Raw genomic sequence first — 23,137 nt, 5'->3', positions numbered from 1 at the left:
ATTCTTTGTATATCACCGGTACTTTTAAGGAGACTTTGGAATTTATAAACCAAAGATAAAACTCACTCAATTTTACATATAAATAGATATGTTTTTATTTATCTTTATATGCCACAATAAATGCAAATCAAATAAAATAGTATTCATTAACACGCTTTTATTAGCTTGGGTTGTACGTTTGTATGCATGTATGTACGTATTTACGTAACAGTAACGGAATCTTTGAGCCCGATTTCTATCCACTTTGAACGTTCAGTTTAATTCAAAATTTTGAAGAATTATCAAAAACGGATGACAATACACGATTTTAATAATTTTGTACCATTGTCCTTATCAACATCCTCAGGATTAACGATTTTCGAGACGAGATTTTTCAAGCACCTTCAGTAAAGTTCATCTGAAGTTTAGATTGCAAATAATTATTGCTTTTTAGTTTCAATAGGCGTAACTGTTATAGCGTGATTTTTAGTTTAGAAAATAACAATGTTATTTCCCTATAACTCAAATATTCTGAAATATATGTATAATGCCCTCTTGTAGAATGATTTTTAGGATTCCGTATTCAAAGGTTAAAACGAAACCCTCTGCGGTCTGTTCGTGTGTCATTGGGCTTTATCTCTTAAATCGTAATAGATAGACACTTGATTTTTTTTTACAAACGATGCATAATGGTGGTGGCTATAACAACAAATACTTAAAATTAATAAATAATTATAGTTCAAAAAACTAAAAAACACGCTTTTATGATAAAATCAACTAAAAAGTAGAAAATAATTTTCAATCTAAGAATCAATTAAGAAACAGTAAATAGTATAATTGTGAAAAAAGTGTGGGGTGCTTTTCGAACCTGATAAATGGAGCACCGATTAGTTTTTTGAACTATAATTATTTTTGATTAAAAATTTATAAATTTATCAGTACCTACTCTACTTGCCTGTTATTAGTCGGCTACATAGCTCAAATATATTTACTGCAAGTAAGTATGTTACGAAGTAATTAATATTCATTATGTAATTTCCTTGTGCAATAGTTATGGAATGTACGTCTAATTTCGATAGTGTCCCTATCTAAAGTTGTTTGAAAGAAGTAACTTTTTAAGCCATAATGCTGGAACGGTATGTTATTAATAACTAGTTCCGATTATGGAGTTTGTATGAGAAATTCTAAGAAATTGCGAGCACTTTTATTAGCAAAATTAAAGCGTTGAAATATAGCTTGTTGTACGCGTCGGCACGCAATTATCGCCACCGGACGTTACGAAATGTCATTTCTATACGGCTGTACGCAGAAAGAACGTTGTGTTCTTACGTTGGACAAAAACAATATGGCGGTGCATATAGAGCAGCTGAATACCTCAATGTTTTATGTTAAAGTTCAAAATGCTATGGTAAGTTAGGGATAAACACGTCTATATATTTTATAGTTATATTAAGACGATTTTTTTTAGGATGCAATCAAATTGTAATGTTATATATCATAAATAATCAGTAAGCAAAGAAGAATCTCTTTACTAGATTTAGATATTTGATACCTATTTGTTTTTCAATTCTTTACAGTACAAGATTAAATTTTATTACAGCTCTATAATAATCATTGAATAACACGGTACCTAACTCACGTTACAAACTTGCAAGTTATAGGTGTATTGAGTTACAAAATAATTTAACTGCCCAAGCTACTAATCTATGGCCCAAGCACGAGTTGCATTGTTATGGTCCGCTTGAAATCAGCGGCTTTATGTGTGGTCATTTAAATGGATAGAAACGAGAAAGAAGTTAGAGTTAGTTTGGTTTCTTATTTACCATTCTACGTTATAAAATATTCTAATTTTAACATAAATTAAAAAAAATATATAAAATATAAAATAAATAAACAAACAAACTTATCAGCCTTTCGATGTACTCATGTGCTTTTGGCCTTAAGCACAAATTCAAATTCAAATTCAAATCACGCGAAATTTCCGTTAGCAGTACCTATAATACCTATAATTCACGCGAAATTTCCGTTAGCAGTACCTATAAAACAGTTAAAAGTTATAATAAACTCGTATCTATTGGATACTACTTGACCTGTGTATATTGTTTAATTTGAACTGTAAGTGTGCTATAAAGAGTATTCTATCTTTCTATCTAACATACATAACATTACGTACTTAGCTTTCGTTTGACTTAATGATCTTTTAGATAGTATTAAACATATCTAAGCTCTAGTAAGTATAACGTCTAGACCGAAGACAACTTAAGTTACGCGCTTTAAATTTACGGGCTTCAGTTGACAAGATTTGCAACGACCATAATTGGATTGTAAATCGGTCAATACAGAACATTTCTCGGCGCACAGATAACTTCATTTGTTGCTCGACTTCAGAAGCTTGTAATGACAGGATGACGTAATTAAAAAGATCGGGCAGCAAGTGCCTGCATTTTTTAATTGCAGTAGGCTTCTCAGTAAGGCCAGGATTTACGAGGTACTTATTAGGCATTTGTTTAAAAAAAATGTACAAAATTAAAATGTCTGACCACATAACGAATGCTATTTCTAACCCGTTTTATTTTAATGTAAGACCGCTCGAACTAAAATATAAAAATACCAATTTATAAAAATACCAATATATTTATTATTCTGTTTCTCTGGGTTAATCATAAAAAATTGAACCAATTTTAACAAAATATTGCACAATATGATTATTTGACATAAAAATGTAGGACTGCAGGAATATTTTATCTGTAAGGAGTACCTACAGTATCATATACCATACTATATTTTAATTCAAACATATTTATGGTTCCTGCACAAAAAAAATATTTGCACGCGGAAGTTGCCATATAGTTATTTCTTTACTATTATTTGCAAGTACGATTCCAACACTGATAACAATCAAACGGATAGCTCAATCGCTTTCCTGCAGTAAAAACAGTTCAATCAAAATCAAAAGAATCCCAGGAAGAATTTCCATTAGTTTTTTATAGATTTCCCCTTATAGACAATGCAGCAAGATGTAATGATGTTTTGCATACCGACGAGCCATCAGGTCCCGCTAGGTCTAACGTCCCCTCAATCACACTTCAACATTAGGAAGATATCTACTATTATCTACTGCATGTTAGCATAGAATATTGAGCTCTCGAGAGCAAAGAACGTGCATTCTTTATTTTAGCACATTTCACATTTTCTTTAAACCAGATTGTTAAGATTGATATCAGTCGTCAAAACTGAATTAAAGTTACGCATAGATAGACATTCTTTTCAGAACAATTTGTGTAATAGTATAAAAAGTAGTATTATAAAATAGACATTACAATTGAAATTGCTTGAATGTAAAAATACATAATTTCATCTTCGAAATTCGCCAAAACTACTGTGATTCTGCCTTTTCAGTGGAAGTTTGTTTGGATTGAATTACATGGAGGCCGATCATCTTAGTTCTCAGGAGCTGTTTTTGAGATCGGCTACACGTAGAAAAGAGTTCTACGAAAAGCATTCCACATGGAGTTGGTTACAGAGGTCCAACATGGACCATAGCTATCTCAAAGGTATAAAATATTAGGCAGGTATGAAAAACTCATTTATCTTTTAAGTATATAACTCTACACTGTTTCTATACATATGAGAACTGTACATAATAAGTAGTTATTAAATGTAATTTTAGGTATAATAAAAGAGTTAAGTAATTACTATTAGATATTTAACAGATGAGTGATAAATATTAATATAACTAACTGGGTTAGTAAATCAAGTATCAGTGTTAATTAACTATAATTGAGAGTGCATAATATAAATAAAAATTGATCATAAACGCATAAAACGATTTATTTTTAAATAAACAAGCATTATAATGAACGCGTTTGCTTCTCTTCGAACAAAAAATGGCGCCGTTCGCGTTCGCGCCAGTTTTTCCCGCCAACAATCATACATACCGTCGATAATATGGACATGACTTCTGATTATATCTTTCTGTGTTAATTACCTGTAGTCAGAAAAACGTGGAATCGAACGAGGTTGTCGATAGTTCTTGCAAGAAATATTAACGACCACTATATTACCTTCTGTATCTCTATATAAAATATAATACGTAATACGGATGTATATATTTTATTTTATAGAAGATGTAATTAAGAACTGGAGATTGGCTGGCTGTCACTGCAGTCAGTTATAAATTATAGAAAGACAAATGTTCAACCTCAGTCAGCCGTGTGCATGTGATAATCAAAAAAACCGCTAAACCTATTTCTGAAGCAAATAGCTACTTATTCTGCGATTTAAAGCATGGTAGTACGATCTATCACTATAATGCTAATCCAGAGATGTGACACTTGCGAGGTAACGACGTAGTTATAGAGTGTAACAGAAGAAACATTTGTTTCCTTAACTTCTGTTGCATCTTTGATTAAAAATGCCTTAAATAATCTCTTGGTCTGCGTTTACCACCAATAAATTACGTACCTATTTAATTACCTAATTTTTAAACAGATATATGTTTTTTATATTGTTTTTGTTAAAACCTGCAAAGACTACAACAAATTTATTAAATGAATGTTTGCTTTTTGTAGAGTAGGCCATAAGGACGATTATTATTGATTAAGTACACTATTACACTGTTTGTTGTTTTAATAACACAAAATATTAGATATCGAAATTGTTAATACGATAAATATTACTTGTTATTTTTATTGTATTAGGACGCTAATTATACCAATAAGTAGTCCAAATAAATCAAGCATTGCTTCACTACCTATTACTTCTATCGACTCTGCATTTTATAGACCACATATACGCCACAGACCCAATATTACATAAGTAAGTACTTACCTGAACTACTAAATATTCAACAGGCGCGCTTAATTTACATAAATAAGTTAGGTACTTAAATTTATTCAGTTTAGTACCAAATTTATATCACTTTAAATTAAAAGAAGCGATAAGTGGCTCGTTAAGTGATAATTGAGTAAGAACTGAAATAAACTAATTTTAAATGTTTTATCTATCTACGTTTAATCTTAGATGTATAGTCCGCGTAAAACTGCTTGTCCGCTCTGAATATAGAAATGAATCGCGTCTCCATAGCAAATTGTATGACTACACCTGCTCGCAGCAACTTTAGAGTGGACTAGTAGTTTGGCGATAACTATACATATAAACGATTTTTTGAAAACAGGATTAATATTATTTGTGTCGGTGTGGAAATATTTATTTAAGTACCACATATTAGTACCAAAGATAATAAATGAGTATATAGGTATGATAATTTTAAAGACGTATGTCTAGCAAAATTTAATAGTTCAAGTACGACTATACTTACAAGACAAAAACGTGAAAGCTATAATAATGCTACAAAGGCTTTACGTTTTCGCTAGACTTTACATTTTATTTTTATAGGTTCTTTGTGAGACCAAGACCATTTTCTTCATGAAACGACTTTTGATTTTGTTACTCGGTTAAACATTACTTACTAGCAATGAATAAGTCTTTCTTTTCCTTTCGCAATAAATAATTAATTATCCATTTGTGGCCATAGATTAGTAAATATTACTCACTCCTAACAAGAAAATGTACCCAGTTTTGAGAATTGAAATAGATGCGTAAAAAAGTTTTGCCACGTCTCCGTGCTAAAATGTCCCTAAAATATTTGAAATATTTATTTATTATGTAAATTGTACATTGTAATTGTAAATTACGCAGTATTAGTTATTTATTCGTAAATTTTCTCTAAAAATGTTTTTATTTGTCAAGAATTCAAAAAAAGAACTTACTATAATAAGCCATTTGTGGCTTCATTTAATTTCAAGGCGGCGAAGTATCTTTACTATTCTATGTTTGTGGCACCATAAATAAAATAAACGGTGCTTGGTAATACGAAAATGTTAAATTACCTTAGGGTTTACATATCTTGATTTGGAGATTTAACTTAATTTGTTTGGATAAGTTACGTAATACAAAGATATACATATAAACTATGAAATTGATTTGGTTAGAAATGTCTCACTGATAACCTTGAGAAAAATTTCAACCGCTTAGGATATTCATGTCTGGTTATCTTCATGAAGTTAATATTAATTTAAGTAAACACATAAAACAAAATTGAATATCTTGAGCCGACACTCAAAGAATAAAAAGTCAAAGTCCTAATTAAGATTTAGTACATTATTACTTCGAGCAAATTGTTTTGATAACTAAGTGTGAAGTCATAAAAGTCAATTTGTTAAGACAAAATTAGCCATAAACAATGTTGGTTTATTTTTCAGGACACGGTTGTAAAAGTAATCGCTACTGTCTTTGGTATAGAGTTAAAAATCCAATCAAATCGTACCAAACCAACGTACGTAGGTAGAGATATGTTTAATTCAGTCAATGGCAAATTGGAGGGAATCGGATGGCCCGACCCGAGCTTTTTCTTTTTGTTTAGCTGTCTAATTAGTTGAAATCCTAAAACGTGTTATATAAAACGATACCCATTAAAAGAATCGTTTAAAATAACTTATCAAATAATTAGCCGAAATCGTAACTGCGTCATGTCAAAAGCACCGGAAAATGTTTCGCATATTGCTCACCAAAGACACACTTTATTTTACACGCTTTTTATTAGCTTCACCTGTATGTTTGTATGTTTGTTTGTATGTTTGTAACCGACTTCTTTGGGCGCGATTTTGACCCACTTTAAACGGCCAGATTTCGTTCAAACTTTGTAGATTTATTTCACAATTATACTATTTACTGTTCCTTAATTGATTCCTAGATTCATTTAGATTTTCTACTTTTTAGTTAATTTTATCATAAAAGCGTGTTTTTTAGTTTTTTGAACTATATTTAATTATTTTTAGTGGAACCAAGATTTGTACGTTGTATTCCAGGTAGCCTGTAATATACATTTTTTACTCAGTCGCTGCAGTCATCGGATTTATATCGCTATAAAATTAATAATCAATAAGGAAGGTAGGAATTAAGAACTATAAAAAGTAATCTGGTTGTTCTGCTGTGGCAGTTATAGCTTATTTGGGCGTTGATTTACGAGATCGAAGAATTACCATGGAAATTACCTCCAACTTTTAGGGTTCCGTTCCATTAGAATATAATGGAAATAAAAGGAATTCAGGAAGGAAGATCACTGAGAAATACTATGAAATGTAATAAATTAGCTTTGATGCAAATAGTACTTTCCGGCAAAGATCCGTATCCTCTTTTATGTAAAATTATGTACCTAATGCGAAGCAATAGAGCCTAAACATAACAGCATCTTTCAAACTAAAATACTTACAGCAGGTTTCTTCGCTATTATAGGTCCGAACTAGATGTTCTTAGGGCCGCCTCAGTCGAACCACGGGTCAAGTGTACCTATACGAATTAGTTTCGAGAACTCGAAGTAAATTCAAATATCCAATTTGTGTACCACAGACTACCAAGATGTTTCTAAATTCCTCATAATACGGTTGGCTGGTTCAGTTTTTATGCGGATCGATGAAATTGCCTCTATTAGCGGCAATTTCTTGTAATGGCGGTCGACAGAGCGGCATTCCAGGTTGTTTGTATTGTAAATAACAAGTTAACCGTTGTTTACGATCAGGTATTTCATAAAATTTTGTAAATTCAGTTACTTGTTCGGTGTCCGCGCGGAATATCTAAATATATATAACTCAAAGGTTACATAGTGATCTATCAACGCACAGCCCAAAGGACTGGCCAGATCGGGCTGAAATTTGGCATGCAAGTAGATGTTATGACGTAGACATCCGCTAAGAAAGGATTCTGATCAATTCTACCCCCAAGGCGATAAAATAGGGGATGAAAATATTACTTCGTAACTCGAGCGAAGCCGCGGGCAAAAACTCGTTGCCTTCATAAAAGTGTTGCGTAAATTGATAGCTTATCATATACCTAACTAGTTTTTGCCCGCGGCTTCGACCGCGTTAATAAATTTAACATACTAACATACATAAAACTGAAAATTCGTACCTTCAACTTTGCTAAAGATCATCACTCGATCAAATGCATAGTTTACGATTCAATCCTTACTAATATCGATTACAACAATCGTTGTGTTGGGTCCAAAAGATCGATTCTCCGATTAATCGATCTTAGATCGTCATTCCTAGTTCCCGTGGAATTTCCGGGATAAAAAATATCCTATGTCCTTTCTCGGGTCTCAGACTATCTTTGTACAAAATTTCATTAAAATCGGTTCAGTGGTTTAGGCGTGAAGAGGAGACAACCAGACAGACAGACAGAGTTACTTTCGGATTTATAATATTAGTAAGGATTAATATTTACTAGGCAGTCGGACGAGTTGTACTAGAGATTACGTAAGATTATGAATCCTACACATGTATTGACTTAGCAGAAGCTTAGTCAATAAGGGTAAGCCCTGAATGTTTCTGTCATCATCCATTCCATTTATTAAAACTTAATTCATCGAGTCTGAGCTTTACGATAACGCTACAAGTAAGGAAATATAAATTTATATAAAATATTATTTTAATATAATAAAAGAATAAAGTCTAAATAAAAATATTAGGTAATTTATATAGCCGATTACGTGTACGGCAGAGTTGAACCAAAACAAACTTTGTCTATGGTAAAAACCGTGATGACGTAGAATAAGAGGACGCTACTTGGCCAAAATACATTCTTTACCTTTGTTTTTTTTTATACACTCGAGTTTATTTTTGAAAAAAAAATATATTAACAAGTAGGTACCTCAAGATTTATATAATGAATACAGACTGTAAAATAAAGATACCATTTGTTTTAATTTTACCGCGCAGCAGTTACCTGTCAGTACACTTTATTATCTGTCCTCGTCTTAAATCTGTAGGGCTGTGGCTGAACCGATCGGCCGATCGTACCGTGGTCGATAAAAAAAGAATACTCGAAACCGGTCCATTGTGAGGTTGTAACCGAGCTAGTTTTTTAATGATGCCTGATTCTTTGATATCGGAGTCTCGGTTGCGCCTAGATGACAGCAGATAAAATTTCTGATACGAAATAATTAATTGTCTAAGGGTTTCTTTTAACATAAACACCGCGAGCCGTAACATAAATATGTTAATGTTAAATTTAAAGAGCCATCTGGAAGTAAAATTAATTGGTTTATGCTTACCAATTTAGATTATATAACCGAGTTCCCTGACGCTTACGAAATAATTAAAAGCACATCTGCAGACTGCTACTAGTTTATTTTATACTATAAAATATAAAAACTTTTTTTTTATAATATAAGAGTAGCAGACGAGCATGCAGACCACCTGATGGTAAGTGGCTACTGCCGCCTATGGACATCTGTAATCAACCCCAGATAGGATTAGATATTCCTATCTGAGGTCGGCCACAGATGCGCCACTACCCCTGAGGACTAAGCTGGAACGCCTCGGAAAAGTCTGTCTCCCTTACCACACCCTTCAAACACAGCAGCGCCTAACACTGCTGTTATTAGGTAGAAATAGGTGTGTGTGTGTGCGGTGGTGCCGCCGGAGTCGAACCACAAAGGGTTCTACCAGCTTCAAACTTTAAAAACTATTCAAACATTTTTTAATCGAAGATGTTTTTGAACATTTGTTTTGTATGTATTTAACTATCCTAATTAGTAAATCAAAAAAGATAGAAAAGTGAATTCTGGTGAAAAAAGCGAAAGTGTGGGAAGTGTGTAGAGCTTTAAAAATTTAATGCCATAAGTCTGTAATTGAAGACATTCCAGTTTAATTGATAATCGTGTAAAATGGTAAGTAAAGGTATGAAAAGTGTAAGGAGAGAAATATGAAAACGGAATAGAAATTTAATGATCAAAAATGGGATAACATCGTACTATATACGCCCTTTCTCCCAATATTGACTTTTATGCAATGAAGTTGTAACGAATGCTGATGGTACCGACTCAATTAAGTTTTATAGTGCCGAGATTAAGTACCTGGTAATTCTTTGGAATAAAAATATTCAGATTAAACCTCCTCAGAGTAAATCCTCTAATTTTTCGGGTTGCAAATAAAATTTTAATATCCAAGTTTTCGAAATTTCGTCATAACTAGGATCCAAGATGATCTAGTAGAGCCAAATGCCTCAATTACAATATAACTGTTAAAGACCGGTAAAGACGGGTAAAGACCCAATTTGAAGATAGAATTATTTAATTATGTAATTACATGAAAAATTTCACAGTGGAGCGTTTTTATCGTCTTAATTTTCACTTTTGAACAACATAAATGCTGCAATTAATATCAAATACGGCGTCCAAATATGACAGTCATTTATATGACACGAATTCTGTATACTCGTACATTCTACGATATTCTCAAGTGTCTCGTAAAGAGTGCGTTTTATGGCCGATGTAAGAACAACTCTATAAACCAAGTATAATAATTATGAACTTCAAGTAAAATGATAAGCTACATTAAGTACTTACCTGTTGGTTTTATAGCCTTTGTAATTGTGATTTACAGACTGGATCGGTAATTCAGAACTTACTTACTTAATTTTATTATTATTAGTTTAACTTTGTAACTTGTGGGGAAACTTACATACAAAGAGCCCTCTGAAGTGTTTTCAAAGGTTTGCAAGGCTCAAACAAATCGTAAAATCAGTTTGATTAGACTGATTTTACAATTTGTTGTATAGCTTAGTATAGATGAAATATAAAATAGAACTTTTTTATAGGACATAACTCTCAAGTCCTATTGCCAAGTGCTTAATACGATACGGGTCTTACAATATAATAGAACTGTTAAGACATGGATTCATGGAGCATTTATCTCAGACATTCATATTTGATTTTTAAATCGGTTTATATATAAATATATCGATGTATAAGTATCTCTATCTATCTAGCTGTATCAACCACTCAATATTGTTGTTACTTGCTTCCTACTTGTATAACAAAAGAACTCAACATAATCCGACAGCGCAGCCAACATTTTATCAAAGCGACAAAAACTCTTATAAAAACTAACTCAAAGGTGCGACTGTACCTACTTTGAGACAAGCATCTTAATATGGACCTAATGGTGGACACGAAATTCTATTACCACTAACTGCATTTATTTCTAACACCATCGTAAATTTCCATGTGAAAGCAAGAAGACGCTAATGAAGGCTCGTTCAAACATGTTGTGATCGCAGGTGTTAGAAATTAAGAAATAAAGTTTAAATGTTGAGGTGAACAACTTAAATAACATCATAAATTGAAGTTTATTTCTTGTCTCCTCTAAATTTATTTTTTACTTACAATAAGTCGGATCAAAAAAGGAAAGATAACGGGCGAAATATTATACTCGTGTGAATGACATTGAGAGCCAATGTAGATTTCGTGCAAATTGCGAACTTTATAAATTGTATAAAACAATTATATTTGTGACATCGAACGATATATCTATAACTTGCATTTAATTTTTGCCAACGAGCTCTTAATACCCATTTGAGGATAGAAAATAATGTTTACTAAGTATGTCATTGCTCTAGAGGATTTTACATAAAAGTCTCTTGATAAAGTCCGTTAATTAAGGGAACAAATTGGCACATTTTATATTGATTTGGTATTATGAAGTATCGAATTCAGGGTTTTTGTTTTGGGAGGGTCTTCACCTGTCAGAGTGCAGGCTCTATCAAAGAATTTGGACACCATTGAACAATATTGGCTAAAAAGGCGAGGAGGAATATATCTAAGTACCCATACAACCTCCGAAATAAGTTGAGAGTCAGTGAAAAAGAAGCTAATTCCTAAAATATGGCCAGAAATGGATTTAAGGATATGATTTCGGATTTGGGCTCGATTCCCTTAGCCCGATAGATTTGTCAGCGGGTATTAATACTATCAATAAGCTTGAGCTTACAAAACGGCACTATTGAAATATAAACCGCTATAATTTCCATTTTATTTATAGGGCAGATATACCAGTGGTAATGTCTATAATAGGTGACCGACTCTAATAATAATTACGTCATGTAATGAGAAAGCCTGAGAAATATATATTTAGATGAATGTTGTTTCGACTAACCTTACCTAACCTGACTATATATACTTGGATTTGTTTAAACTAAAACGCTGTAAGTGCGCATTTAATTTGATTGAAGACATAATTATTTTACCCTAACTTTGTAGAGTATGAAAAAATAACATAGTTCGCACGCTTTCCTACCACGCTGACCTTCAAATTCCATGTTACATTCAGAAATTTTATTTGGAGAATTCTCAGGCATATGTAGTAGGTTTCCTATGTCTTCTTAAGCTGTTTAAGACTGTAATACCTAATTATTTAATACGATTTTAACCCCAGATCTCCCACACAAGGGAGGCATTAGTTCATACCACTAGTTTCTAACTGCATTATTAAGTAAGGTCACGTAATTATGGTGGACTTTTTTGACAAAGAATATTTTATGATTGTCTCATTAGCGAGGGGCGTGCAACGCCGGCTGGTTTATTTAACGAACTTTTTGATTGTTTGCTTTTACACTTTTAATGATGTAGGAGAATGGGTACTTTCTATAGGGTTCCTAGACTCCTTTTGATACTTCTTTAAATAGATCCACTCATTAAACAGAATAGACGAAATCATGGAAGAACTAGTATAATAGCACATATTATCTTTGCCGTACAGTGGAAAAACGTCTATTCAGTAGTCTTCCTAATTTGTTGACAGCGCGCCAAACATTCTGACACTCGTTCAGAAATGATTGATCGCGGTGTTCGCTTATTACTTATGCAGATTAATATGAATGTTCTCATTTTAACGACCGTTGCGTAAAAAACCTGTCAAGTACGGACTTATAATTTAGAAAGCTTGTTAGAGCCGGATGAAATATAGTCCAGCTCTATCCACCATTAAAAATTTCCGAACGACTTCTTTACAGAGAGGGCTAAATGAGTCCCGCTGGGATTAAATTAAAAAATATATGTTTTATGTTAAGTATAATGTGTGTTATATCTAATCCTGTAATGAAAATTACAAGTATTAAATTATGACAAAGTTATAAACATAATATATTTAATATTATTCAAAAAATATTCTGTGTAGACCTATATTTTTTCATTACTTTTATATCATGTATTATTTAACACAGTTCACATCATACATATATGAATATGTATCGCAGATTGATTTTTTTGTCATAATTTAAGCGACGTAGTTTGGAGGAATGGGACAATCTCTTGCATCAGACAAGGAGTACCGATTAGTTCTGATTGATGGTACTCATCGCGGGACGTACTCGCACAGGTAAATTACAAGGGACAATTAACTTTGTTTACTTTTTACTTCACTTTAACCGGTCATGGGGAATGCAGAGCGTTTCCCATCTATTTTGTTAGCGGCGGTAGCTTTAATATCTTCTTTAGGTTAAATTACTATCTGGCTGACTGACTATTTGTTATCTAGAACTATTTATGTTTTTTATTTATTGTCTGTGGAAAACAAGTCGCGGCGCAATTCAGACGATGACATATAAATGAATCAATGACATTTATATTTATAGATCAATGAAATGAATTAAACGATTAATAATTGCAAAACGTTTTAGTTAACTGTAAATTAATCGATGTGAGGAATGCTAAATGAGACCACCATAGATCTTCACGAGTAGTTAATTTGTTGTGGTTGTTTAAGTATATTTTCCAGATAACTTTGGTATTTAGAAATTTTAGACAAATTAGTAATGTAATTTGTGAAAATTAACTATAAGTGGTATCTATAATTATAAGTCAGGATACGTGATAGCAGTTTGTAAAGATAAATATTTTAAGAATAAATTTACAAAAAAAAGTAAGACTAAAAAGACCGCGTCGTGCGAATAATGCATTGCCATTTTATTTTATCTATGGCTTACTCTCAGTAATGTTGATAACTTCGAGAAATAAAAGATGTGTGTCATTATTCTTATTTTTTGTATATCTCCACTTAATGTCTTGCCAAAATTAATAATAATAGGTAACAGACTATTATTGTTTAATATCCTTACATCAACTTTTGTTTTTTCTGACTGCTCAAGGTCTTGACCTTTTTTGATGATGCTTTTACATAGTGCTTTTATGATAAATTCTATGACGCTTTTAGCATATTGCTCAATTTTGTTTAAATTTTTGTTGTAATTTTTAGATAAAAATGCTTATTAAACTCTCTCTGTTAATTATTTTGCAAGAACACAAACTAGTCACAATATTGTGACGTGAACGAGGTATGAAACGCGCAATATTCTATGCAAATTGATTTCAGTCTTCGTTTTTATTATTTTTCTGATAACAACAAAGACCACGTCAAGTCCCACAATAGAAAATTATATAAGTATATGCTTATATGTAAAATATACATCATGCGAATGTAAAACGTCTTGTAAGCAATTTATTTACACGGGCCGAAGTAATTTATGCCTTGTTCCTTCTAGGCATATCCCGCGGGGACAGCTCTGATTTATCGATATCGGGCGGCGAAATATCGATGTGTTTTAATTATTCACCGATTGACTGTGGGGATGAGCCGAAGACGCCCTAGGAGAGGCGCAGATTAGAGCGGAATAAGGCTCGGTACAAACGTAGCGAAAACACGGAACAATTTTCACTCAAAAATATAATACAACACTAAAAGGACGTCGGCTGATATTCCAGTTTTGATACTGCACTCTTAAATTACATGGAACCTTTCTTTTGTCCAATTTATTACAATTCTTATAAAAAAGTACTTAAGTACGTAATATTTCTTAATTGTGTGTATTTTTTATTTTGCACAGACCATTGCGCCATAGATTACGCTGTCTTATTCCAATATGACTTAAATGATGATTACTTTTTGTCATATTCCAATATGACTTAAAGTGGCACCAAAGAAAACGCGACACCTGGCTACATTAACGGATCCCTAAAGGTAGCCGTTTTTTATGACGCCTTGATATAGAGCTCGTAGGGTGCAACTGAAATAGAGCCTTACTTTAGATGTGTAGAGTCTGTTGCTGTTTGTGAGTTTAATAAAAGCATAACTCTTCAGATAATTTGTGCTCTGCGGGACGCCAACACACATTATGTACCGTATGGGACGCTACTGCGATGATTATAGTTATAGCACGGTGTAGTATATACGATGGGGAGAATGAAGAATGATGCAATGTAAAATGTATTGCATTCTTTGAATTAAGTGCCACTTACCTCAAATTGCGTTTTTGCGCGATTCGTTACACAATTATACAATGTGAGCGTTGTTGCACTGATTTTTGAATGTTGAGTGTTAATTTTATCGTAATATAAGACAATTATTTTAAATAAAGTGAAAATTCGCGGCATTTTCTACTCTACAAGCAGCTGACAAATAATATTAATCACATATAGAACTTCCTCCTAAGATATTTCGGGCACGAAATGCCGGGATTCTTCAGTAAAGATAAGATAAAGGCAAGGTAGATAAAGAAAGAATTTTCCTTTAAAATGGTTGGACGCAGTGGAGGATTTGCATGTTTTGCGTATTTTTCAAATTTTGTCACCCTTACTATTGGATATTGTTTTGTATAGTGTATTGTATTTGTCAACAAATGGTCGCCCAGATAAAATAGTCTCCGAAAATAATTACTAGCGAAAAAAAACATCTAAGATAATTTTTCCGCCCTTAAAACTGTCGTCCTAGGCTCTATTTTGCCTATAAAATGAATCTGCCACTGAGTTAACGCGCGTTTTTTTTACAAATATCAATAAGACAGTGTCTTATTTCCTTTTGTTTAGCGAGTGAGTATCTGTCTCATCTCTAGGTAGTGTTGTGACAGAAAAATGTGTATATTTACCTCGTCGGCGAGGTCGAGGTGCGCGGGCTGAGCGCGCAGCAGGCTGGCGAGCCGCGCCGCGTCGCCGCGCGCCGCCGCCTCCAGCACCGCGCCCCCGCCCATGCGGTCACACCATCACTGCAACCAAACACAAAACATCTTGAACATCTTGTAAAGGTGGTAGAACCCTTTGCGGTTCGACTCCGGCGGCACCACTGCCACACCTATTTCTACCTAATAACAGCAGTGTTAGGCGCTGCTGTGTTCCGGTTTGAAGGGTGTAGTAAGGGAGACAGACTTTTCGGAGGCGTTCCAGCTTGGTCCTCAGGGGTAGCGGCGCATCTGTGGCCGACCTCAGGTAGGAATATCTAATCCTATCTGGGATTGATTACAAATGTCCATGGGCGGCAGTAGCCACTTACCATCAGGTGGAGTGCATGCTCGTTTGCTACTCCTATATTATAAAAAAAAACAGTTACGTTTTTCTATAATGCACTAGGTATAGTTTAACAATCAGAACTAAAGTGGATCTCTACGATATCATTAAACTATTACTTAGTGTAAATCAAGAGGCGCTTAATAAAATACAGAATAGCCAATAAGCGAAGACTTAACCTCTAATCAAGGTAACAAGTTGTTCCACTTAAATGTATCCTAGTAAATTGTGGAGTGTATTATGAAACGTTAGAGCACTTACGACTGCTACTGGGTAGGTAATACATAAATTAATCTCGTATTCCATTTGCTCAGGTATCGTATAGGGTCTTAGTTAAAGGAAGACAAAATAATTTCTGTTAGTAGCGAGTTATTCAACTAGAAGTGCGAGTAGACGTATTAATTTAAAATCTATATACTTACAAACGGATTACCTGTCAGTGATTTATTTATTTATTTTATTGGACTATTAACAGAAATACATGTTATATGTACTATGATGTAACAATATGTGTTCTTAAATTTCTAGCGCTTACGTGTAATGCCATGTAGTCACAGCATGCGATGTTTAACAGAAGTACGATAACTAACTATAATATTTGATAAGATTTAGAAAATTTTCAATTTTAATAATCATATTATTTGTGACACTAAGTATGGCGTCGTTGGGACGTAGCCATACTTAGTGTCACGTAGTCAAAACTTTAACAATTTTGGCTTTGAATTTCCTGACATTGTCACTAAACACATCAATGGATCCGTCTTTAGATACAAGTTCCTTGTACAGCCTCGTGCTCAGGCTAGGCACGAGAGAGCAATGGCCGAAATTGGTTCTGTAGGTTTTATAGGTGAGCAGAGGAACGGGCGAACGCGGAGCACGAGAAGGAACTCTAAAATATATTTGACCCAGCAGTTCCGAGTTGTCCATGGTTCCGTTTAGGAGCTTGTGCAAAAATACCATGTCAAGAAGTGTTCGTCTGTCCGAAAGGGAGTATAACTTAAAGGTTTTGAGTCTGAGATATTATAATATATTTTGAGTCATTTAGATATAAATTAGGTATAAATATAAAATTAGGTATAAATGTAAAAGTCAGGATTCTATTTTTTTTGGGTGTCAAGGGGATTAGTGTAAAGTTAAATCCTAGTTTGTGGTGTTGCACCTTGGCCCTGGCCGCCATCTTGAAAAAGGATTTTCACGCTCTATCAGGCAAACTAGTCGTTGCACATAAAATTGTAAGAACAATGCGTCCTCGGACATTTGCAACCCAAATGTAACATTTCAATGGACTACTTTCCTAAAATGGCTTTTTAGAAATACTAATTTGGTTTACCTTTGCCAAAAACACACTGTTCAAAATAGTGATTATGATAAACCATTTATTATAGTCTATCAATCAATCTTTTGACCACACATAAACAGGGGACGTTTAATTTAATTTTTAATTGATACCACTCCAACTTTGAAACAAACCAAGCACAGAGAAGTCCATTGTACTATAAATGTAGTAAAATCGTATAAAATTAAACTAATGAATGGGTATTGGCTAGTTATATCAGATCACTCGGCGAGCGTTCAACTGTAGAAATGAATAGTTAATGTAACACATACACACACGTTTGTATTTTTGTATTCTTTCTTTGCGTTGCTTGAATAACTTAGATAAACGAGTAGTTTTGTATGTAATGATGTAAGGAATACCAACACAGTCATCATGATCTTTTTTTATATTTTTAACGTCAAAATTGAATTACCCTCTGTTAACATAATATGTATTCGTAGGTACGAAAAAATATGTCGAATGAATGAATACACCAAAATTGGGTAATTTCAATTGGTAGAAAATTGGTTAGAAATTGGGTAATCAGTGAATACACCAAAATTACCCAATTTTGGTGTATTCACTGATGGAAATACAAAACTTACTTTTTAAAAGTCCACCAACCAACAATTTCCAAAATTAAGGTTCTATATCTTTATTAAGATTCGACACTATAGTTATTTAGTTAGTAATCATGTATAGAGGCGATGAAAAATGTTATCGTTTTCTAAAATTAGTTAATCAATGCAAAAAGTTAATTTAAGTAAATAATGTTTCATTCGTTCATTGTTTTATTTTGATTGTTTTTGAATAAACTTAAATAATCAAAATCCAATCACATTCTTATGTATTTTAAGACCATGAAGTTAATAAAGAGCATTTAGTCGTCTCAAATGCAAATGTAAAATTTGTATTCAAAGCGCCTGTTTATTTATCTTTATGTAAACCAATAAGATAGAATAACTTGAAATGTTTAACTTAGAAGAGTCTTAAACAGCACGAGCCTAGCGTATGTAATTCGTGCCATGATTTTAAATAAAAATAACAATAAATAACGTAATTTTATAGTCTTTTCAGATATTTGCGGACAGATAAATAAGAAAACGTTTTATAGATAGGGTATATTTGAAATACTTATTTAAAAATAGCTATTTGCTATAAATTTATGCAGTATAAGACTCAATTTATTTCAAAATGATTTTTATCCTTTCCGCCCATAGATTAGTAAAGATACTTCGCCGCCTTGAAATTGAATGAAGCCACAAACGGCTTATTAGTAAGTTCTTTATTTGAATTCTTGACAAATAAAAACATCTTTAGAGAACATTTACGAATAAATAACTAATACTGCGTAATTTACATAATAAATAAATAATTATTTCAAATATTTTAGGGACATTTTAGCACGGAGACGTGGTAAACTTTTTTACGCTTTTTATCTTGTTAGGATTGAGTAATCTTTACTAATCTATGTTTCCGCCATTAATTTATTTACAGTTTACAACAGCTTTTTATTTCATTTTGTAAAATACGTAACGATAAATATTTCAAGTTTCCATTGTCTATTAAGACTTGATGATTGATCGTAATTTGCGCCATTCATTCCCCGCGTTCGTACGCCGGAAGATGTATGAGCACTATCAATAAAACCGACTAATATGGGTCGGTAATTAATCATAGCCGGCGCGGAACACGATCATTTGAACTGTAACTTGCAACTACATATTCAATACACGATAAATTCATAACAGCCTTATAATACGATCTACAAGACGTGAGAGATATCATTCGTAATGAAGATAGTTAATTATAAGGTGTTGAGTAATGTGTGTGGTTTGAATTAAGCATATTTTTGTTTTGAAACAATGTTGCCAGCAATAATTCGAATTAATTATTAGTCTGTTGCCAACAAACTACATTAAATTAAAATTGATGAAGCCTTTAAGATAATTTAAAATTCATAAAAGCTCATCAAAAATTATGATTATTGTTGATTTAACCGTTTAACAAAATAAACATAGATTTTAGATTTGGAAAAGGAAGGATCAGTAAAGAAGTTTGAATATAAATTTACATGCACAGTGTCTCTTTTCGTGTGAACTATTCATGAGGCTACAGATAACACGGTGCTCAGAAAAGAAACATCAACGAATTTAGAATGTTCTCGCTTTGAATAATCAGACGTTTTACCAAAATTTTATTGACGTTTTTGGGTATACAATATGATTTGGAAAAAAATATCTATCAATGTAGACATTTCAATAATTTTCTTTACCACTTTGAAAGAACCGAACTTCCATTTCTGACGAATATAAAAAGTAATAAAAAAAATACACGCATACCTGACACCAGGTAACACTGCACGTCCACTTCAGTTTTCGACACTAGCAACCTATACATCGCACGCGCATAGCGATCACTGGCGATGTGAGGCCTCTACGCATGCTTATCGCTCCGATATCTGTACGCCACGGCGTGGTCTTCGTCACAAGCGGAAGCGATTCTTGGTTTAATGCTTTTATTTAGGTACAACTTAGAAAGTATTTTATTCAGTTTTTTTATATAAACATCTATTGTTAATAATATTTTCTTGTATTTGGATTTTAGATTATTAGATTTTTTTTAATGAGTACGAGAAATGTTCGTTTGTTTTATTAACTTTATTCGTTTATTTTACTAACTTTAGGTGTTAGGAAATATAAACAAATATGTATTTGCATTTTAAAATTAAAGATATGTTTGCAGGCATTTGCAAGAAATTATATTTTTAATTAATAAAAATAGCGAATCGCTCTCTCCTCCACTATGCCTGTCTCTTCAAGCAGTAGTTCTCAACAATAAGGAATTATACGGTTGGATGGGTGCCCCGCCCTTCCGACAGAGCACCCATACGAAGATTGATTGACTGCTGAATGAAATTTGTAACATATTGCCCATTTAAACGAAACCTACTCAACCGATAAAAGACGGTAAACAAATAGGTAGTGGCGGTTAAAGCCATTGTTAATAACAAGGTTATGGTTATTGTCAATTTTGATCTGGTTAAGTCAGTTAAGCCTTGGCCAGCCCACATTTTTATGTTGTGACAGAAAATGTTACACTCAATCAATCTATCTAATTTGGAGCCAACTAGATACAAGTTTTACTTGCTTACTCGAAATTATGAAAATCTGTTACCCGTGAGTTTCTAAGCGCGGATCAAAATACGATCTTAGCGGGTGCCTACATCTTAAAATTAATTTATTTTCCAAATTTTAATGGTGCAGTAGTTTAGGCTCTGCGATTTTCAGTAATGATTATACTTTCACTTTTATATATATAGAATATAGATATAAACCACGTAGAATATGAATAATATTAGTTATCAATATTAAAAAGGAACATTACTTGTGCGAAGCGTTTCAATTAAGAAATGCTTACAGGCTTTTGTTTGACTATTTCAAAGTTGTTAAACTTCTTTATGGCGAACCGTGTGTGAAACAATGGACTCGTAAATCTGTTGACGGAATTAAATGTAATCTATTTCTTGTATGTAACCTTATTTGGCAAGCAAGTCGGTGAAATAAATAAAAATGAGGTTAATTAATTGTTTAAACAAATATTTGATAAACATATTCTTTGTAACACGTTTTTATTACATGGTTGTCTGGCAAGCTTAGGTCTATTTTTTTTCTACTAGTACCTACCAACAACGTGGTAATATCGACACTAACTTCAACACATTTAATTATTCGAATGAGTAGTATATGATAATCTTTATAAATTTATAGTTTACGACTTTACATCGCCATCGTTGATAGATTCGATATTTCATAAGTGAATCCTATTAGCGCTACCAATTATCTATTACGGACAGGTCTAACGAGGCTATTCATGGCGAGTGTAGTGACACCTGATGCATGCAACACTCATGATTTAGGATATCGTGTGATGTAATGGCATACGAGCTGTCTGCGAGTGAAAGGGTTGTGCTTCATAGTTATATAGTAAAGAAAAAATGTGGAAACAATAATACTCGTTGAAAATTACAAACGATAGTTATTTTCCTACCTCTACTTATTTCCTTCCTACATCTACTTACTTTTAACTACTTCGTGTCAGTACTTATATATCAAGGAAATTCTCTTTTTAGCACCATGAAGATATGGCCTGCATTATTCCCGACGAAGGTTTTATGACGTAACAATCATATGATATTAGGCTCTTCAAAAAAGGTGCAAAAAGAGCTCTCATACAAAGCCAGCGATGCATTGGCGACTCCTCTGGTGTTGCAAATGTCCATAGGTGGCGTTGACTATTTTCCATCAGGTAGTACGTCTGCGTAATCGTTAGGTTAAACAATAAAAAAACAAAATTATTAAATGGCAAATATGAGTATAATATGACAGTCATAATCTCCCTATTGACAGAGATACACAATACAGTCGCTCCATCTATACCATTGCTTTGGATTCATCTTTTGTATATAGGTACTTAAATACAATATTTTTAAAAATAAAATACAAAATACCTAATAAACAACTCAATTAATGTACGAAGTCGAATAAATCAAAATATGAGACAAAACTAACTACGGTAAGTTCAGAAAACAGTGTAATAAACGTGATTTGTCAATAACATTGGGTTAAAACCAAAGTTATGTCCCTTGTCGGCGCTTTGAAAACGAATGCCTCGAATATTTATGTTAAAATCATACATATTTAAATAATGTTGCTCATAAATCTGAAGTTAGGAAGTTAATTGTTAATTTGATAATATTAACATGTTGGGAATTATTTATTCCACACTAAAAAGCAATAAAGTTTGTGTTTATGTTAGTTATATGTGCAGTCGCTTCCCGCCGAGCTCTAACGATTTTAAAAAGCAATATTGATCATGTTATTTTGGGTACAGATTAATAAAAACCGCTAAAAAGAAGACTAATAAAAGCTGTAAATGTTAATAGGGTGTAGGCTGTTCTTTTTAAAATATCTAAAGGTGTAATATGTGAAAGGAATAAGGCTTTAAATAAGTAGTAGTTACTAGCAGCAATATAAGATATCAAAGACAATGGTTATGTATATCATTACACACACATGTATTGGGGTACACTAGTATCGGTGACTCCACTAGTCCTACACATATCCAAACCACCACTTTCTAGCAGAAAGCCTCCTTGCAGAAAGCAGCCTTGCAAGATTTAATAAAAAAAGTAAAATATAAAGATGATAAAATACTTAACATATTATTGCAATTTAAACGTCCTGTTACTTTATAATTGACAGCAGCGGGTATTTTGAATGACTTGCGTATCATGAAATTAAGACATAAAATAACAAATTAATGTTTTAATATTCTGGGCATATACAAGCATTAATAGCAATAAAACGTAGATTTTACATATCTTTATGTAAATTAATACAAGTTCTAAATTAAATCTAAATACTAGTTACTAAATTGGTATTAGTTCTTTACATGAATAAAAATAGTGAACGACTTTGACTGTGGTTTCAAAATAAATTATTGTTTCTCATCTTACATTATTTATTTGCGGGAAACACAAGTTAACAAATCTACTTTTATAATTCTTAACGTCTTTTAAGGGTTACTCAAAAAATGAATAAACTTATTTTGCGATAACTTTTAACTACAAATACTTGACATCTCGTAGTAATAACATAAACTAC

The 23,137-nt window shown here is 32.7% G+C and overlaps 1 protein-coding gene across 1 annotated transcript in view; it reads right to left on the bottom strand.

Moving 5' to 3' along the window:
• The window catches only part of LOC140754136 (ankyrin repeat domain-containing protein 55-like), a 109,813-nt gene that overhangs the window by 1,417 nt on the left and 85,259 nt on the right, over window positions 1-23,137 (bottom strand). The window contains exon 3 of the mRNA XM_073089062.1: window positions 15,739-15,855. Within this exon, the coding sequence (XP_072945163.1) occupies window positions 15,739-15,840 (102 nt within the window). The 5' untranslated portion in view covers window positions 15,841-15,855. The remainder of the gene's footprint in view (window positions 1-15,738; window positions 15,856-23,137) is intronic.

The sequence above is a fragment of the Epargyreus clarus genome, unplaced genomic scaffold (genome assembly GCF_041222505.1).
Source record: "Epargyreus clarus isolate Ecla_fem2 unplaced genomic scaffold, WU_Ecla_fem_2.2 ptg000027l, whole genome shotgun sequence".
Taxonomy (NCBI): domain Eukaryota; kingdom Metazoa; phylum Arthropoda; class Insecta; order Lepidoptera; family Hesperiidae; genus Epargyreus; species Epargyreus clarus.
This window is presented reverse-complemented; position numbering and strand designations above follow the sequence as displayed.